This window comes from Netta rufina (assembly GCF_964035555.1).
Source record: "Netta rufina genome assembly, chromosome: 1".
NCBI lineage: Eukaryota > Metazoa > Chordata > Aves > Anseriformes > Anatidae > Netta > Netta rufina.
In genome coordinates, this window is record NC_140123.1 from 27,802,990 (window position 1) to 27,820,583 (window position 17,594).

Sequence of the window (17,594 nt, forward strand, 5' to 3'; positions counted from 1 at the left end):
TAGCTATAAAAATACCATCAAATACCCCAAAAGCAATAAAACCATTAAGACTTCAAAGTTGTTCTGAGTGTCCTGAGAATATGGAGCAGTTTGGACAGCAGACTAAATAGAAAGCTTCCCCTTCAAAATAAAAATAGTAATAATAATAATAATAAATACCTTCTAATTTTTCTCATTTATTGCCCATGATAGCACCATAACTTTTGCTTTCAGTGCATCTAATCTTATAGCACTGGTGATGCTGTTGTGGATTTGCCAGCTCTGCTGTGTCTCCATGAGTTTCCCACTCGTCAATCTATTTTCTTAAAGCTATAACTTCTGAGGTCAGATGGCTAAAGTAGAAATACCATTTTCTGTTTTAATAAAAATGGTGTTTGAGCTCTCAGCTGGTGGATAAAAATGTAGAAAGATGACCCAAGTTTCATTAAAAAAATATATATATAAATAAAAATGTTTTTAAATTAATGACTTGTAAATCATTTTCATTATATTACGCTGTTTAACTCATGATACTGACATTTAAAAGACCCTCAGAATCCAGTCTTTATCCCTGGACAATTATTCATGAGTGTAAAATAACAGAATTGTCAACAAAATACAGAAAAGATTGAAACGTTCAGTAAATAATCCAGTTATACTGCGTGAAAGCAGATAAAGTAGGCATATCTCAGAGAGGTGATGGCATATTTTAAATTCCAAAAATAACTGAGAATGGTGGTAAACAGAATCGCATAACTTGGCAGACTTTAAAATAACTAAGTATGGATCATTTATATCTGATACTTTTAAGAGATACCGACAAGAAAAATGATTCAATTTTTATTATGTTTTGGGATAACAGAAATATGGAGATAAGCGGGGGGGATCAATTCTCTGCCAATTAAACGCAGGTAGATCAGATGACCTTATGATGACAGTCTGTCAGCTTGGCTTTGCTCCCAAACAAAATGAGAGCAGATTAGACAGAGGCTTCCACTAATAAAATAATAAAGAAGCATGGTGATGATGATAATAATGCCAATCAACATGGGATTATGGAAAATAATTCCCGAGAAACTAATTCATACTTTGAAAATGAGCTTATAAGTTTTACTGATAAAATAAAGGTATTTTGTTGCTCCTGTAAGCAACTGTCTGTCTAAAAAAATTGATTAAAGAGGTAGAAGGACACAAAATCAGTCTGGTTCGCATTACTTTGGTGAAAACCCAGCACACTGGTCTTAAAATAACTGTAAAAGGAGAATGATGCTAAAGCAGTTTGTTCCCAGAGAGGTTCTGCAGGGATTGAGAGCAGTCTTATGTTGTTTAATGGTGTGTGGTGTTGTTTTGAACCATGCCCCCAGATAAAAGGCTCGGTGATAAAGTCTGCTGCTGACACAAAGAATGGAAAAGTGGACAGAAGAAGTGCTGCTTAGCACTGAGAAAACTAATATTTTGTACGTGCAGATGAATGAGCAAGCTGTATTTACATACATTCACTATCAGTCTCAGTACGCAGGTCCTCAGGATGGTGTTTTTCAGCCCTTGATACCTGAAGGACCATGTAACATCTTTAAAAGAAACCCATGGTTGACTTACAGACCCACTGACAGTCACCGAGGGACATCAGAACAAGGAATGTGTGTGCGTGTGTCAAAAAGCTCACAAACACTTCTTGATTGACTTTTCACGTGTTGCAAATCACAGTCATCCTGACAGCAATGTTCAACACCATGGCACATCAGACTGAGAGCACCAGTGGCTGTATTGTGAAAACAAGTAACTGAAAACACTTCGAGCAGCAGCAGGGAGTCGCCAGCTGCAGCTGATTGTTGCATGTGGCTCTGTGGCAAAATGCATAATAAGAGCCTTGGCTCCAAAAAAACAGAAAGATGTTGGGCTGGAAATGTTGCCTTCACTTTTTACTTGGCTTCTGTGTGTTCTCAGCTCTCCACTTCTGATAGCCACAACTCCAGAAAAAAAAAGAGTGAAGAGCTATGCTGTGAGTAAGAAATTGAAGCAATTCTCATCACACCGGAGTCAAGGAGCTCAAAGATGTCCACCTTTTCAAATAAAAGATAATGGCTGATTTAATCACATTTGATCAGGGCTGGATCTAGAGAAAGGTCTAGGTACCCAGCAGGGGGTGTAGGCAGACTTCAAGCATCAAAATTTTGATCTTAAAATAAATAAATAAATAATTCTTGTATGTCACTTGCCCAACCCTGGAGGAAATTAAATTGTTTAGGCACTTTGCTGTTAGACTGCAGAGACCTTCAGAACCTGCTATTTTGTCCGTGTAGCCTCCGCTGTGCAGCACAATACCCTAGCCAAAGCTCTTTGCAGCTCTATGTGTGTTCTGTATTAGGCTCCTCTGAATTAAATCATCCCAGGAACAGAACTTGTTTTTGCCTTTCCTCCCTCCCCATGCCATCCCTACCCACTAGTGCTCTTCCCTGGGGATGTGCTTGTGTTGTGGTGCCCAGCCTTGCCCAGGACAAACTGTACGCAGCCCCTCGCTCCATGACTCCCCCGGCTTTCCCCCAGCACGCACACCCCCCAGCCTAAGCAGCTAACCAGGATTTGGGATCCCAGCAAGAGGCAGGAGCATGCCTTGCATTTACTTGGACCTAGCCTTAAGCAGGGAAAAACAAATTTGGCAGAAGAGAGCTTGCAGAGTAAGGCATCATGAGAACAAAAGTCTAGAGTATGTGACTTGACAGATTCAAGGCAAAAAACAATAATAATTAACAATGTGAGTAATTAAGCAGTGAAAGACCATGTGAAGGTCTGTGGTTGGTTATTCAACACTGAATATTTTACAACAAAACATCTTTTTCTCAAAGAGATGCTCCAGTACAAATGGGAATGAATTAGGTCAGGGGAGTTCTCTGACCTGAGGTAGGTAGATCACACAGATTATCCACATGTTCCCTCTGGCCTTGTGACTAATTCACTTTGGTAAAGCTATTCCTGATGTGAGCGAGATCGGCTTGGACCTGTGCTTGCCCTCAGGAACTTACGAACTAATTATGTTTGTTGTATCAACCCATTAGATACTCATAGGCTTCATACAGACTCGTTAGTTAGACTGAATTATGTCTTTGCTCTTTGAACGTTATCAAAACATTCAGATCTGGCATGTTTCATGGTCTGCCACCATTACTCCTTCTTTGTACGTAGATTTCTGTGGTTATTCCTTGCTAACAAGCCACAGACTTTTAATACATATATGCTGGTTTCGGTTATTTAATATATTGAAACTACAGTGGCTGATGTCATCCTAATGTTTTAAATTTATCATGCTTTTGATGAAACCCTTTATCATTAGATTAAAAAAAAATGTTTCAGACCTCATAAATTAACATTGTCTTAAAAAACTTGGCAGCCCACATTCCTACAGAAGATGAATAGTAGCTCGCACATGGAGAGCCTGAAGGCTGCTGGTACCTCCACACCTGCAGTACCTGCAAAGAAGAAAACAGTTCAGTTGGAAGGGACCTTCAAAGGTCATCTAGTCCAACTGCATGGCCACTTCAGGGCTAGCCAAAAGTTAAAGCATATTATTATTAACAAATGCATCTTGAGTGCTGACAGGCATGGGACATCAACCGCTTCACTAGGAAGCTTGTTCCAATGTGTGACCACCCACACAGTAAATAATTTTTTCCTAAGGAAACTTGGTCTGTGGTCTCCCCCAGTGAGCAGGATGTTCAAGTGGAATGTGACGGAGAGGTACAAAAATAATGGCAAATGCACAAAGCACCTGCTTTCAGTGTAAATGAGCTGTTTTGCTTGGAGCTGGCTCTGGACTACTCCAAATTTTCCTAGGGCACAAGTAAGTAGTCAGATTCTTGCTATGAAAACCTCAAGTCTCTAACTCCTTTGGAGTCTGGGGCAGCTGGCTTGTTTCTTTCTTACAGCTTCAAGAACAAACAAACAACTGGGAACTGGAAGATAAATTTGTCTTGGGAGAGTTTTGAGGTGCCACCAGTCTTCCAGCTGCGGTGTTCAATCAGTCCCTGGAGGGGAGCTGAATGTCCACTCGGTGTCTTCTTCATATCTTCATCCTGGGCAGCTCTGTCTGGAGGAGCCCAACACACTGTGTCTGCAGGAACAGCAAGAGCTGTCCCAGAGCCTCTCTATTCATTCACTTTTATCCACCAGTTTGCATTCTTGCTGTGCTGGCTGTGCATTTAATGTATGAATAATAGCTTTTTTATGACTGTTATTCAGCACCTACGTACTTTTGCTGGAAGGAAGGAGGAGGAGAGCAGGGTGGGGAGGTTTTGGGTTAATGAAACGGTTATTGTTTGCTGACAAGATCACTGAGTGTCTTATGAAGAGGGAATTTGATCTCCTTCCAAATAACTAAACAGGAATTTGCACTGCAGTGTATGTGCGAAGCATGTGTACTCCAGACAAAAAAAAAAAAAAAAAAAAAAAAAGGCATTTACAGCCCCATTGCCTAGAGACTTTCAACATCTGTGAGGAAACGTTAGTGATCATGCTGTCCACATTCTTTATGATGACTTGATTATTTTACCTCAGGGCCAGTGAATCAGTGCGTGAACACACCCTCGTGCTAGATCCTCCTCACGTGAACTCGGCCCCATGGCAGCCCCTCTCTGGTGCTTCAGATGTTCCTGAAGTGCCTTCAGCCTGTGAAAATAAGTTTACCACGAAACATGCAAGAACCATATTCCAGCTGACTGGGTTTTTCACTTGCAGACATCAGTGAGGTTACCGCCGGTGGAGGAGAGCGCGAGAGCACTCCAGGCCTCTCGGCTCTTTGTGGGTTCCTGACGGACTGTTTGGTGTTGAGTCCTGCTTCTGCAGTCACATTTTTGCAGTCACATAACATATATGCCCAAGTTGTTCCCCTACTGGGTCAGCAGCTCTACCAACACCTCCAGAGACCAGAGTTGGAAGCCTGGGGCCTGCTGCTCCCTGGCCTTGTGGACACCCATGGCTGCCCACACCATGCCCACACCATGACTCCAGTGCTGCCACCACTGGCCTGGGCCCATCACACGTTGGGGACATGCACATTGGCCACGTAGACAAGAGCATAAATTGGTGCACGGCATCTTAAGCAGTGTCTGGCTTGCTCGAGCTGAGAAAGAAGCACTGTGGCTGGAAGCACAAGAAGAACTAAGCGACATGGCCCCAGGAAACAGCACACAGCTCCCGTGTGCTCGGGGGCTTCCAAAACAGCTTCCAAAACCCGCCTCACAACAGGGGTAGGGAACAAGTGAGAAGAAAAGCACCGTTTACATAATCCTTTGGCAGTGAAATGGGTCAGCTGCTCTTGAGGGAGAAGAGGAATGCAGTTTTTAAGAAATAAACAGCATTGCTGTACTTTATAATAGCTGTGCAGTCCTGCTTCACTCGAGAGCAAAGCAGAAGTTTCTGATGGGCTTGCACGCCTTGCTTTTTGGCCCCGCAGTCTCTCCTCTGACCACAGCTCTGTAAAAGGAGCATTGTCTTTAAAATAATCTGTAACTCCTTGTCCATAACACAAAGGGAGGCACCCATCTGTTGTTGTGTTTTGTTTTTTGTTTTTTTTTTTCCCCTCACTTTCACAAATGTCCTTGTTTATGCTAACTAACAAATCTAATGACCCACCTCTGAGGAGAGTTACGCAACTGCAAACCTTCGGAGATTTCAGTCTAACAGCAAATCTTGCTTAATATCCCCGTGTTCACTTCTTGGTTCAAATTTTCAGCTCTTTTGGCATTACAGCTGCACTGTGCTTTTACATATAAACCTGATTAAACGGCAAAAGAAACACTGAACACAAAAGCTGTGTTCATTCCACCTTGCAAGACTTAGTGAAACGAGCCTGGCTGTATTAAATGTGAGATAAAACTCCCACAGGGAGCATTAGTCTGAGTGATTCATATAAACACTTAAACAAGTCAGTCTTGGTTGAGCTTCACAGTCAGATAAGGTGGGTAATGGGGCGCAACCAGCAGAGTCCCTCTATTTTGGAGAGCACCACTGGCAGAAACGTGACCGTTGCTTATTCTCACTGCGAAGCAGCAGGATGAGTATTGGGTAACAGCAGATAAATAAGGGTTTGGGTAAAACTGCGAGTGTATTTTGTGTGGAACTGCCTCGTGCACTGAAATGTCCCTCCGAGCCCTTGATGTGGGCCATCTGGAAAGGAAAAATCTATCCAACCTCTAGAAATACAGCCAGGTTTATTACCACTTTCTTTTGCAGTTGACTTTTAAGGGAGATAATCTTATCAGAAGGAGGTCTGAAGGAAAGGCGAGTTACAGGTATGTGGCTTTAATATATGTTGATAAAGGCATAGACAAAGTTGCTTTTTTTTCCCCCTCCGGTCTTCCCTACCTATTTTTCAGGAGCTGTTGCTCACATCCAGCCTTCCTGTTAGCTTTTTGCCTCCACGCACCTTCTCTGTACTGGGCCTGATTCTGACTGCAGCACCAGCACCCAGCCACAGGGCAGCGTCAATGAGAAGTACCAGTGGTCGTGGGCTGGGTGAACCATGCTATAATACTCTTCTCCACCATCTGAAAAAAAAAATGCCGTGTGCTGCAGTGAAAACCTGTGCAACATCTTTTATCAGTGACTTCCACAGGGCTTTTCTTCTCTCTGTTTGCTCTGGGCCCTGGCCTGCCTGGCTGTTCAGGCAGCTCCCCTGCCACGGCAGCGCTGCCAGCTCCGCAAGCAGCTGCGGTGATGCTCCTAGAGTCGTAGCTGAAACTAAGCAAGCCACTGAGAACATAGATCTGGGTAGCCAAGTTTCTGCAGCACTTCCAGATGTGAAGTGGGGGAGTTGTTTTATGCTGTTTTTCAGGCTCTTTTATTCTTTCTGATATATTTTTTAAAAGCACCCTACTGCGAACACTTTGTACTTGCTTTCAGCTGCATCTTCCCAGTGGTGGCCACTTAGCGTTTTTCTAGCTGAGCCTCTCAGGCTGAAGCCCTGTCTGTGTGCTGGGGCAGGCCAGCAGCAAAGTTTTTTTTTTCAATTTTTCAACTAAAATTCGACCAAAACTGTCCCACACCCACTCTGTGCCCACTCCGCAGCTCCCATACTGACAGACCGCTCCATGGACCACAGAGGGGCAATGCCAATGCTCACTGAACCAGGAGGCAAAATTCCTGTCAGCTTTGGGGAGCTGGAATAAGAACGATGAGATTTTGGCCAACTGCTTTGGCAAGGAGGCGTTTTTGCTAAGTAACTTCCCGTGTGTGGGGGCACTTGGGAGAGGGGGCAGAGGCTGCTGGAGAGCTGCACCAAGTGTTTATTCCTCCAGGGAAGAGGGAGCTTGGACCAAAGCCTAGGTCCCTGTGTCAGCACGATGCACTGGTGCTTCATCCTCTCCCTAACATGCATTTTTTTTCCCTATTTTTTTCCTGCCTGTAGTTTCAAGCTACCTCCTTAATGAATCCTGGAGAATTAAATGTGATTGTGATGGGGGGATAAGCTGTGAGAGGAATTTCAGAAGCCACACATGCATTTTGTCAACCTTTCTTTTCAGGCGGTAAGAAATGGGTCTGCTGATGCCCTGGTGGCTGCTGCTCCTTCTCCTGGTCAGCTTTGGCTCACCTGCACACAGGTTTTCGGTGCGTATCTCTCAGCTAGAGCCTGTACAGCTTCTCTGCAGCATGCTGGTGGGTTGTCATTTCCAGTCATGTAGAGGTAGGTGCACCTCTACAAAAGACTTGGGCCTGCAAGAGCAGAGCAAAGAGCTGCCTGTGGCTAAAGGAAGGTTACCCTTTTGGTCCTAATAACATAGGGTTTTCACAGCATTATGGGCTGGGCAACTCTCCACACGGCTGTACTGACAGTGCCAAGAATTAAAAACAACATCAAAAAAAAAAATTTAAAAATATGTTTGATTTTATGGCCAGTAAAAAAATACTCCACTCCGTTTCCTCAGGGAAAACTGCCTTCTTTGTATTCACTGCAGTTCAAAAAGCAGGGAGAGGGGAAAGAGAAGCTAGTCATAGTCTGAGGCTATCTGTTTTCATGTGATGAGCAAATTACTCTTGGGCCAACTGAAGGAGGTACAGAGCTTGGCAAAGAGAGCTAGGTGAGCTCGAGGCTGTCTGCAGCAGGTTCCCATGTGCTTCCAACCTGGAAATCCTCCTCTGTGTAGGAAAACAAACAGGCTGAGGAAAAGGAGAAGGTAACTCAGCAACTGTGTTTTAGCATGCTCGGCAGCCTGCTGTCCTGGGCAATTGCATGTTTCTCTTATGCCTAGAGCTGGTCCTGCTCTGGTATCACTCAAGCCAGCTTGCTCAGAGCAAAATCAGAAAGTAATTCTTGTGCACGCCATTTCTTGGTTGTCTCGGAGGAGATTTTGCTGTTTTCTTGATGTTACTAATGGAGTAGTATCAGCCGCAGACTAGGTTGTTGCTGAAAATGTTTATCCCAGCCAGCCTGAGCCAGATTCTGGTCTTGGTTACAGTAATGCAGCTCTGAAGTTACTCCACTGATCCCAGTAGGCTCACTGCTTTTTAGCTCTTTTATCTTCCAGTTTTACAAGATGTTTTTGTAACCTCACTGGTTTGGCCTGGCTGCAGTGCAAGAACCAGGTTTTTCCCCTCTTATTTCCCTGAGCAGTTTCATAGCCTGCAAAACTCCCTTTGATTTCATTAAATGGTAATCAAGCTGCATGACTTTTGTCCCAAGTAATTTTCTGCATATCTGATGATATTCTGCAATGCACAGATCAGTGGCGAGACCACTGGAAAAAAAACAAAACAAAACAAAACAAAACAAAAATCACCCTTTTCCACTGGTTTCAACTCAACAGCCCATGCTGCGAGATTCAGGTATCTTAGGGAGGGGCTACCACTAAATAATCTTGATCCTCAGCAGAGGAGACAAACACTCATCTTCTCACTGCCCCCCTGTTCTTACCAGTGATTGAAGTGTGCTTTTTGGTCTTTCTTTTTTTTTTCTTCTCCATAGGATAAAGATATTTGCCTCCTAGACAACAGTAAATTAAGACAAAGGTTAAAACAGCTTCAAGATTTGCTTTACTTGTATGAACTGCAGCTGAAGGACATTCTGGAGAACACTTACCATAAAACGAAAAGCGGTCTGTTCTCAAGCAACAGGAGCACGCAGCATGAGACGCTTTTACCCACAACCAGTGGAAATTTGATAGTCTATGACCAAGGTACATTTTGCAGTAGCATATGTGGAAACTTCAGCTTGCAGAAATGTTCAGTTCTTCTTTCAGTGCCATATGTATCATATTCTATTTCTGCTGAAAAATTATTTAACCTTTTTTTTTTTTTTTTTTTTTTTTTAATTTTTAAAGCAGATAGTTTTTAAATGCAGTCAGATACATGGGAAGGAGAAGGGCAGACTGGTGGCCTCGGTACCATCAGACTTCCCCTGGGGCTGCAGTCAGCTGGCCCAGATTTAGGCAGCCACCACCCAGGTACAACACAGACATCTGCAGCTGGGCTTGTAGCCCAAGACTCCAGTGCAGAGAGGAAAAGGCACCTCTCAGCCCTTTTCCATCAGACCTGCCTTAGACATCTGCTGCAGGAAAAGAAGGGTCTTGCTCTTGAAGAACCCGTTTTCCCACAGTGGCTTACAGGGAGCCCAAAGTGCACAGCTCAGCTGCAGGCCCTGGAAGCTGTTGGGAGGAATCCAGCATCCTTGTTCCTCGGCTCTTCCATCACTTCTGCCGTGCAGCAGCACACGTGCGTGCTCTGTTCCTTGCTGTCACTTTGATAATACAGCACGACTGGAGCTGTGGGCTGTGGCCAAGGTTTTGTCCTGGATGAGCATTACATTGAAAGTCTGAAGCCTTGCTAGAGCCAGTCACGGAGCGTAGCCTCTGGTTTTAGAAACTTTAGGCCCCCCAGTCCAGTCCCAAGTACAGCTAAGGCAATCTTCCACATGGAAATTAGCTTTACTGCAAATGATATTAAGGTCTGCTATTTGCTCTGGCCCTGCTGGGCTTACTGAGCTTTCCGCAGACTGGCCAAGTGTCCGTGTCCCACACAGCCTCTCAGAGATATCTCCTCTTGCCTTTGCTTTCCCCCACCTAACGAGCCGATGCCGTTCTGCCCAGACTGCTCTGCGGTGTACAGCAGGAAGAAGACCAAAAACGGCTACTACCGGATCAGGCCCCGAGCAGATCGAGAGCCTTTCCTGGTGTACTGTGACATGGCTGACGGCGGTGGCTGGACCGTCATTCAGCGGCGGAGCAACGGCAAAGAGAATTTCAACAGGTGGGTGCCTCAAGGTTGCATCAGCAGTGAGGCCTCCAGCTCCCACACTCGGCCCTACCGGTGGCAAAACCCAAGGTTCAAGAAGCAGGATATGCAAGGCAAGACTTTAATTATGGTAACTGTTTGCATTAGGGCAAAGTGCGGGTACGTATTGGTAGAAGGGGGCTGTTTTCAGGATGGATTTATAATGCCTTTTGCATGGCTGGCCTGCATTTGTGTGTGCATATTTGTACAGAACAGAATAGTTCAGTTGGAAGGGACCTACAGATATCACTGAGTCCAACTTCCTGACTGCCTTGGGGCTAACCAAAATTAAAGTGTGTTATAAAGGACATTATCCAAATGCCTCTTGAATGGTGACACACATGGGGCATCAACCACCTCACCAGGAAGCCTGTTGCACTGTCTGACCACCCTCATGCTACAGATTTTTTTCCTGATATCCAGGCTATTTTGTCATGATAGGAGACAACTGTCTGCCAAAGCCTCCGAATTGGCAGATATCTGCTGCCAGCACATAGGCTGAGGCCCACGGAATCTTTTATCTGTTCTCATATCAGGAATCATGTTCAGCATGATGTAAAATGTATTTCCATATTCAGATTCTTCACAAAGATGCAAAGCTATGGGTCCAAATCAACCTTTCTTTATGCAAAAGCCCAATTATTTATATATTTATATATATTTCCTCCTGGAAGTCTCCAGCAGGTGAGGTGCTCTGCTGGCACTATAGAGAAGAAATGTCCCCCTGCAGATTAATTCCTTGTTGCAGCACACACACTTGTAGGGCGTGCCCACCATCTCTTAAACAGAGTGCAATTCACTTCCAAAGTACCTCAACTGGCTCTAAGATCTCTACCAGAGAGTGGTAGCTCTCTAGCTGTGGTAGTTCAGCTCTCAGCAAAGGTGAATTTATGCCAATGAAAATTGCCCCGAAGAGTAGCATTGACTGGTAAGTAGGTCAGGCAGAATTAAAATCCCTACTAACAACCTGAGAGAGGGAATAAACACAGGGTTACAAAAACTGGAAATATCAATATGCAGGACATGTAGGCTTATATCAGAGATAGCACATAAATAACAGAGATTTTAAGATAATGAAATGCTGAGGAGAAAGGAACAACCTGAGATTTCTCTTAGAACTATGAAGCCAGAAAATTGTGATGAAAAGTAAGTATGCATCTTAACTTGGCACATACAAACAGTGATTCTGCAAAGAAGCAGAGGTGAGAGTGGTCAATGAATTAAAAATAGATTTAAGTGGAACTGGAATACAAAGCAGACCCAGATATTTTTCATTCAGCTTCATCTGGAAGCTTTTGTTTGCAGGTTCTGTTCATTTTCTGGTTCTTCACTACATCGCTTTATGTGTCTAAGACTGTGGTATACTTTAGACTGCAACATTAATTTCCAGCCAGGAGTGAAGGTGAATTACGACCTTCCCAAGAACAATATCAGATGCTTTGCTGAAGACAAATATGACAGCTACTGCTTTCCTCTTCCATCTAACTTACTAGGGTTAGCAGGAGAGGGAATAAAGTGTGTCGTACATACTTCTGAGGCAGAGTGACAAATCTCAGCTCAGCTTGTGCTGAATGAGACACTTTTCTAAAAGGACCTAAAAATGCAGCAGAAGATTTACTTGTTACCACAGTTAAATGTCACAAACTGACATTTAATCCTGGCAATCCAGGAGGTTCCTGGAATGCACTGATGACAACTTCCTTCCCCCTTGCCCTCTTCAGGGATCTGCTTTGTTGAGTACCATGGGACAAAGCCCTGGAGGGAAGAGGGGCCCACGAAAGCTGGTTAATATTCAAGGGTCATGTCCTTCAAATTCAGGAGCGATGCATCCCAACAAAGAGGAAGTCAGGCAGGAACACCAGGAGACCTGCATGGATGAAGAAGGAGCTCCTGACCAAACTTAAACAGAAAAAGGAGGCCTACAATGGAAGGCCTACAATGGAAGCAATGACAGATAACCTGGGAGGGGTACAGAAAAAGTGTCCAAACAGCCAGGGATCAGGTTAGGGAAGCCAAAGATCATTTAGAATTAGTTTGGTCAGAGACACCAAGGGCAATAAGAAAGGGTTCTGTAGGTGAATCGGTGATAAAAAGAAGACTAGGAAAATTGTGGGCCCTCTCTGGAAGGAGAAAGGAGACCTGGTCACCTAGGATATGGAGAAGGTTGAGGTACTTCATGACTGTTTTGCCTCAGTCTTCCCTGACAAGCTCCAGCCACGTGTCCCAGGCCCAAGAAGGCCAAGACAGGGACTGGAAGAATGATGAACCAGTGTAGGAGAAGATGAGGTTCAAGACCATCTGAGGAAGCTGAAGGTGCAGAAGTCCATGGGACCTTATGAGATACCTCTGTGGGTCCTTAAGGAATTGGCAGATGAAGTGGCTAAGCCACTAACCATCCTATTTGAGAAGTCATGGCAGTCTGGGGAAGGTCCTGCTGACTGGAAGAGGGGAAACACAACCCCCATTTTTAAAAAGGAAAAAAAGGAGGACCCGGGGAGCTACAGGGCAGTCAGTCTCACCTCTATGCCTGTCAAGATCATGGAGCCGATCCTCCTGGAAACTCTGCTAAGGCACATGGAAAATAAGGAGGTGATTGGTGACAGCCCACATGGCTTCAATAAAGGGTAGATTGTGCCTGACAGATCTGGTGGCCTTTTGTGATGGGGTTGCAACATTGGTGGTTAGGGGAAGAGCAACTGAGATGGCTCCAGTCACCTACCTGGACATGTGCAAAGCATTTAACTCTACTCCCCATGATATCCTTGTCTCTAAATTGGAGAGTGGCAAGGACATTGGAATTATTTGATCTTTAAGGCCCTTTCCAACCCAAACCCTTCTGTGACTCTGTGACACTTGCTGTTACCTGTGCATGCTGAAACTGATGTTTGTATCTTCTTCAGGAAGTGGGACGATTACAAACTGGGATTTGGAAAATTCCAAGGCAAGAATGATGAATACTGGCTGGGCAACGACCACATCTATGACCTGCTCACTAGAGGTGCAAGTATTTTCCTTACACAGTTTTCCTTCCAATTTGCATGCGATAGTTGATCTAAAAGGGCACTGCTCTGTGTTTAGGAGAGAGCTCATTAAAAATTGACCTGGTGGACTGGCATGGGGAAAGACGTTATGCAGTCTATGAAAATTTCCAGCTCAACAATGAGCAGGTAAGAAATGGGGAGAGTGGCGATTTGCTTGTTTTATCTCTGAGGGTGGGGCACCTGAATCTGCACAGCGCCGGGCAGCTCCCTGCCACGGGGTGCGGGGAGATCCCATGTCTCCCAGATCTGCTAGTTGTGGAGCTAAGTATTCCTACCAGAACAGGGCCATTTAGCTAAAAATCAGACGGCTTCCAGGCCTTGGAGGAGCAAAATTCTTACAGGAGTTGCCCTAGCTGAACCACGGCCAGTTTGTGAGAGCATCTACTTGGCACATTTTCCTGCAACAGGTGTTGTCAACAAGGCAGGGAAAGCCTTCCAGGTTGTTGTGCAGTGTACTCAGTGAGTATTAAGACAATAAAACCTGAATCTCTCAGAAGCAGCAGTAGTAATTGGTAGCCACTTCTGGAAGTTCAAATCCAGTGGTGATCTACGCGTGTACCATTAAAGCACGGAGCTAGAAGTCAGCTGTGATTTCAACAAGCATGTCTCTGACAGGGGATACGATGGGGAGAGGAAATCTCAGAAATGAGAGCTGATATAAAGACGTGTTTCACATACTGTTACAGGACAACTACAGGCTATGGTTTGGCACCTATTCCGGGAACGCCGGCGACGCTCTGTCTGGGGGGAGCAATTTTGTTGACCAGTGGTCAGCCTCGCACAAAGGGATGCAGTTCACCACATCTGACAAGGATCACGATCGATTCCTGGCAGGCAACTGCGCGTTGGAGAACAAGGGTGGCTGGTGGTTTAACAGGTAGGGAGGATGGCTGAGCCCTTGGGAAGAGGCGTAGGGTGTGAGTGGCTGCACAGCCCAGACATCTTACATGCCTTACAGCACTCGGAGGTTGCTGCAAGCACCTCACCTCACATGGCGAAGTCTGTCACATTGAGGCCAGCAGGAAAGCAATCTGCTGCTTTCATTGTGAAGTCAAGCAGGTAAATTGCATTCATTTTAAGAAAATGGGCCAGAATAAAGGTGAAAGAAATTTTTGGCCCAGAAGGAAAAAAGCCTGGTTGAAAATTCTTTGGAAGTGCTTTGGATTATATTCCAAAAAGTTGCACCAGGGGAGTGTTAGGTTGGATGTTAGGAAGAACTTCTTTACCAAAAGGGTTGTGAGGCATTGGAACAGGCTGCCCAGGGAAGTGGTGGAGTCACCATCCCTGGAAGTCTTCAAAAGACGTTTAGATGTAGAGCTTAGGGATATGGTTTAGTGGGGACTGCTAGCGTTAGGTCAGAGGTTGGACTCGATGATCTTGAGGTCTCTTCCAACCTAGAAAATTCTGTGATTCTGTGAAAGAAAAAAAGTCATAGCCACTGGAAGATGAAGCGTGCACAAATGAATTTGTTATGGAACATGTCTAGGGGATGAGATACCCCTTACTGTTCCTGAGGGTATATTTTCCATACATCATCAGATAGGGATGTGGGTTCACCAGCCCCGTGTAAACAGCCTGGTATCAGGAGTTTTTCCTCTGCTTTAGGGCAGGATGAGCCTCTTCTGTCCTGAGCACAAAAAGTGAAAATGAGTAGACCTATAAAAATGTACATTGATAGTGAGATTCAACTTGATTAAAAGACATCTGCATTTGTAGGTGTTGATATTTAGCTGCCTGTACTTGAGCTGACGGCTACCAAATGGCATCACGCACCTCTCTTCAGGTATCTGAATCACATCCCTGGTCGGTGCACTCAACGTAGCCAACAGGTTGAATCATCTGACCAGAGTAGGTGACTATGTTAGGATGACCCACATGGTCCTCTGGGCTCCATGGATTGTATTAAACAGTTCTCCATAGGCTGTAGTAGGCCTATAGGCTATAGTAGGACCATAACCAGTTCGGTATGGATATATCTAGGTGTCTGGACCTGTCTGTGAATGCCACCCGTAGTATTTCTCTATGTTGTGTGAAAATTGCACCTTGCTGTCATGACGCGATGTCTCTGCACGCTAAACAAAACCTCTTTTTTGCCTCCTCCGTGTTGTCACAAGGTGCCACGCCGTGAACCTCAACGGGCGGTACTACAAAACAGGGAGGTACAACGGCTCCCACGACAACGGCATCACCTGGTCGACGTGGCACGGGCCGTGGTACTCGCTCAGATACGTGGCCATGAAAATCCGCGCCCCGTTCTTTGTTGACAGCGAGAGCGGAGACGGCGAGAACAGCCAGGGCGGCTGAGATCTGCTGCTTTGGGAAGTAACGAGTCGTGTGCGTTAATAGCCAGCCCTCTGCTGCTGCCAATTGCCAAAACTGCACTGTGGTAACTGTAGCTGCATCTGCTTCTACTAGCTGAGGCAAAAGTCGCAATTTTTGAGCACAGCCAGCCAACAGTCTAAAGGAAAATACATGGATCTCAGTCCTGAAATAACCGTGGCTTTCTTTTTTTTAGCAGTTTTGGGACTTTGTTGTAGAGTGTTTATGAAAAGCTTGGACCCTGAATGCTCAAGTGTGTTCTTTTAGCTACCTGTACCCTTCAAGGGCTAAATCTTTCTCATCTTGATTGTAACAACCATCCACGCTACTTCCAAGTAAGGCTGCTTCCAGGGCTGCTTTGGAACAAGCCCCCACAACGTGGACAATGTCCACACGGCATTTCATTGCCTCTGCAGATCCATTTATACAGCACACTGCAACATGCTAATGCAATCAAAGACAGTGCTGCCAACCAAATTTAAGTCCCAGATTTAAATTAGGCAGATTTGACTAAATTTAAGATGAGCACAGATATTCTTAGGAGTTCAAAAAAGGCAGTCATGATTCATTTGTACGTTCTCGTGTCATTTACCAGACTCCTTTGATTTAGTAAAGAAGAAGCAAAGTGGAAAGTGATTGAAACACAAGGCACGCTTCTTTCACTGTCTCTTCTGAGTGAAACTAAAGAGCAACATAAATAACTGAAAGAAACAGAATACTGAAAAATTATTTTCCACTAGTTAATAACTGCAGTTTAAAATGAACAGTAATATCAGCTTGATGCAAACAATGTAACTACCATGTTGTAGGACAGGTCTGTTTTTTTCTGAATTACAGCAAGTTTTCAACTGATAGTTCCTTTCCATTTAATTGCTTTTAGAAAAATATATGTTATAATTTGTATTATATAGCTGTAATTGTGAAATAAAAGCATCTGAGTAGGACCTAGTGCCTTCTATCTGTTCTTAAACAGTAGGAAGTTGATCAGAAGTTAGGATGAAAATCTTGAGATAACTCGTAATGGAAGAATGTCATTGCTGTGTTGTTGTCTCTGGTGTTTTTGCACCTGCTCTCCTGCTTTTGATTTCCATGGCTCGAGCTGTCCTGAAGACAATGCAGACGTGAATAGTCAGCGTAGAAGTTGATTTGGTTCCTCTGCTTTCTCAAGCAGTTAAGCCCCGTTCTCACTCATTCCCAATGACTGAAAATGAACACCAGTGAGCAACGGGCCCGTGCTCCAGCGAGGTGTGCTCCTACAGCCCATGTCCCAGCGAGACCACACCGGTGAAGGGCTGGGGAAGCAGGGTAAAGATCACAGCCAGGTGAAAGTCACCTCTGCGTGACGGAAATCAGCTGCACTGTGCCCTGTGTTACACTGTGTCTTCCTGGATGTTGTTGTGCCCCACGTTTGATCACTCATTTCTCAGGGGTCTCCTGCGCCGAGGCTCACCATGGCTGTGAGTACGCCTCGCAGTGCTGTAGCTCTGCAGCTGACAGCTCAGTGCTTCAGGGCAAACACGCTGCACACAGCCACGTTCACCTCAGCACAAGAGTAGTAAGTAAGCTAAGCAGTAAGTGCTTTAGAGGGCTGATTTCCAGCTCATTTAAGTCAATTTAAAGACTAGTTATGTTTGATTAGCTCTGGTCCTCAAGCACGGACGTGTTCTAAAAGGCTTTCAGAGGCACTTCGAGCTGACAATTAATGGGAACACGGCGCTGCTGCTGACCCTGCTGCCTCTCAGCACCCCCAGAGCCAGACCCTGTGCTCTGGCAGCAGCTGGAAAGCGTCACCCACCGAGAAAGCTGCTCCAGCTGCTGAGCCTGGCTCCGGCGGCCAAACGCTGAGGTGCTGGCTCCTCCCTTGGCCCTCCCATCAAAATCAGTCTCCATCTGGGAGAGTTTTCTGAAGGCTGACAGTTCTCTGCCTGAGCCTACCTTCCCTCGTTCCATCCTCCACTGCCAGCACCTTTTCTTTCAGTGACTGTGCCCAGCAGC

General features: G+C 45.1%; 1 protein-coding gene across 1 annotated transcript; it reads left to right on the forward strand.

Annotated features, from left to right (window-relative positions):
* Nucleotides 1-6,222: 6,222 nt before the first annotated feature.
* LOC311207644 (fibrinogen-like protein 1) lies at nt 6,223-15,584 on the forward strand (the record flags this gene model as incomplete). The annotated part of the gene is made up of 8 exons (XM_084283785.1): nt 6,223-6,266; nt 7,497-7,581; nt 8,936-9,146; nt 10,056-10,215; nt 13,140-13,237; nt 13,318-13,406; nt 13,967-14,157; nt 15,395-15,584. The coding sequence occupies exons 2-8, from the start codon at nt 7,507-7,509 to the stop codon at nt 15,582-15,584; spliced, it is 1,014 nt and encodes a 337-aa protein (XP_084139911.1). The 5' UTR covers nt 6,223-6,266; nt 7,497-7,506.
* Nucleotides 15,585-17,594: the final 2,010 nt, after the last annotated feature.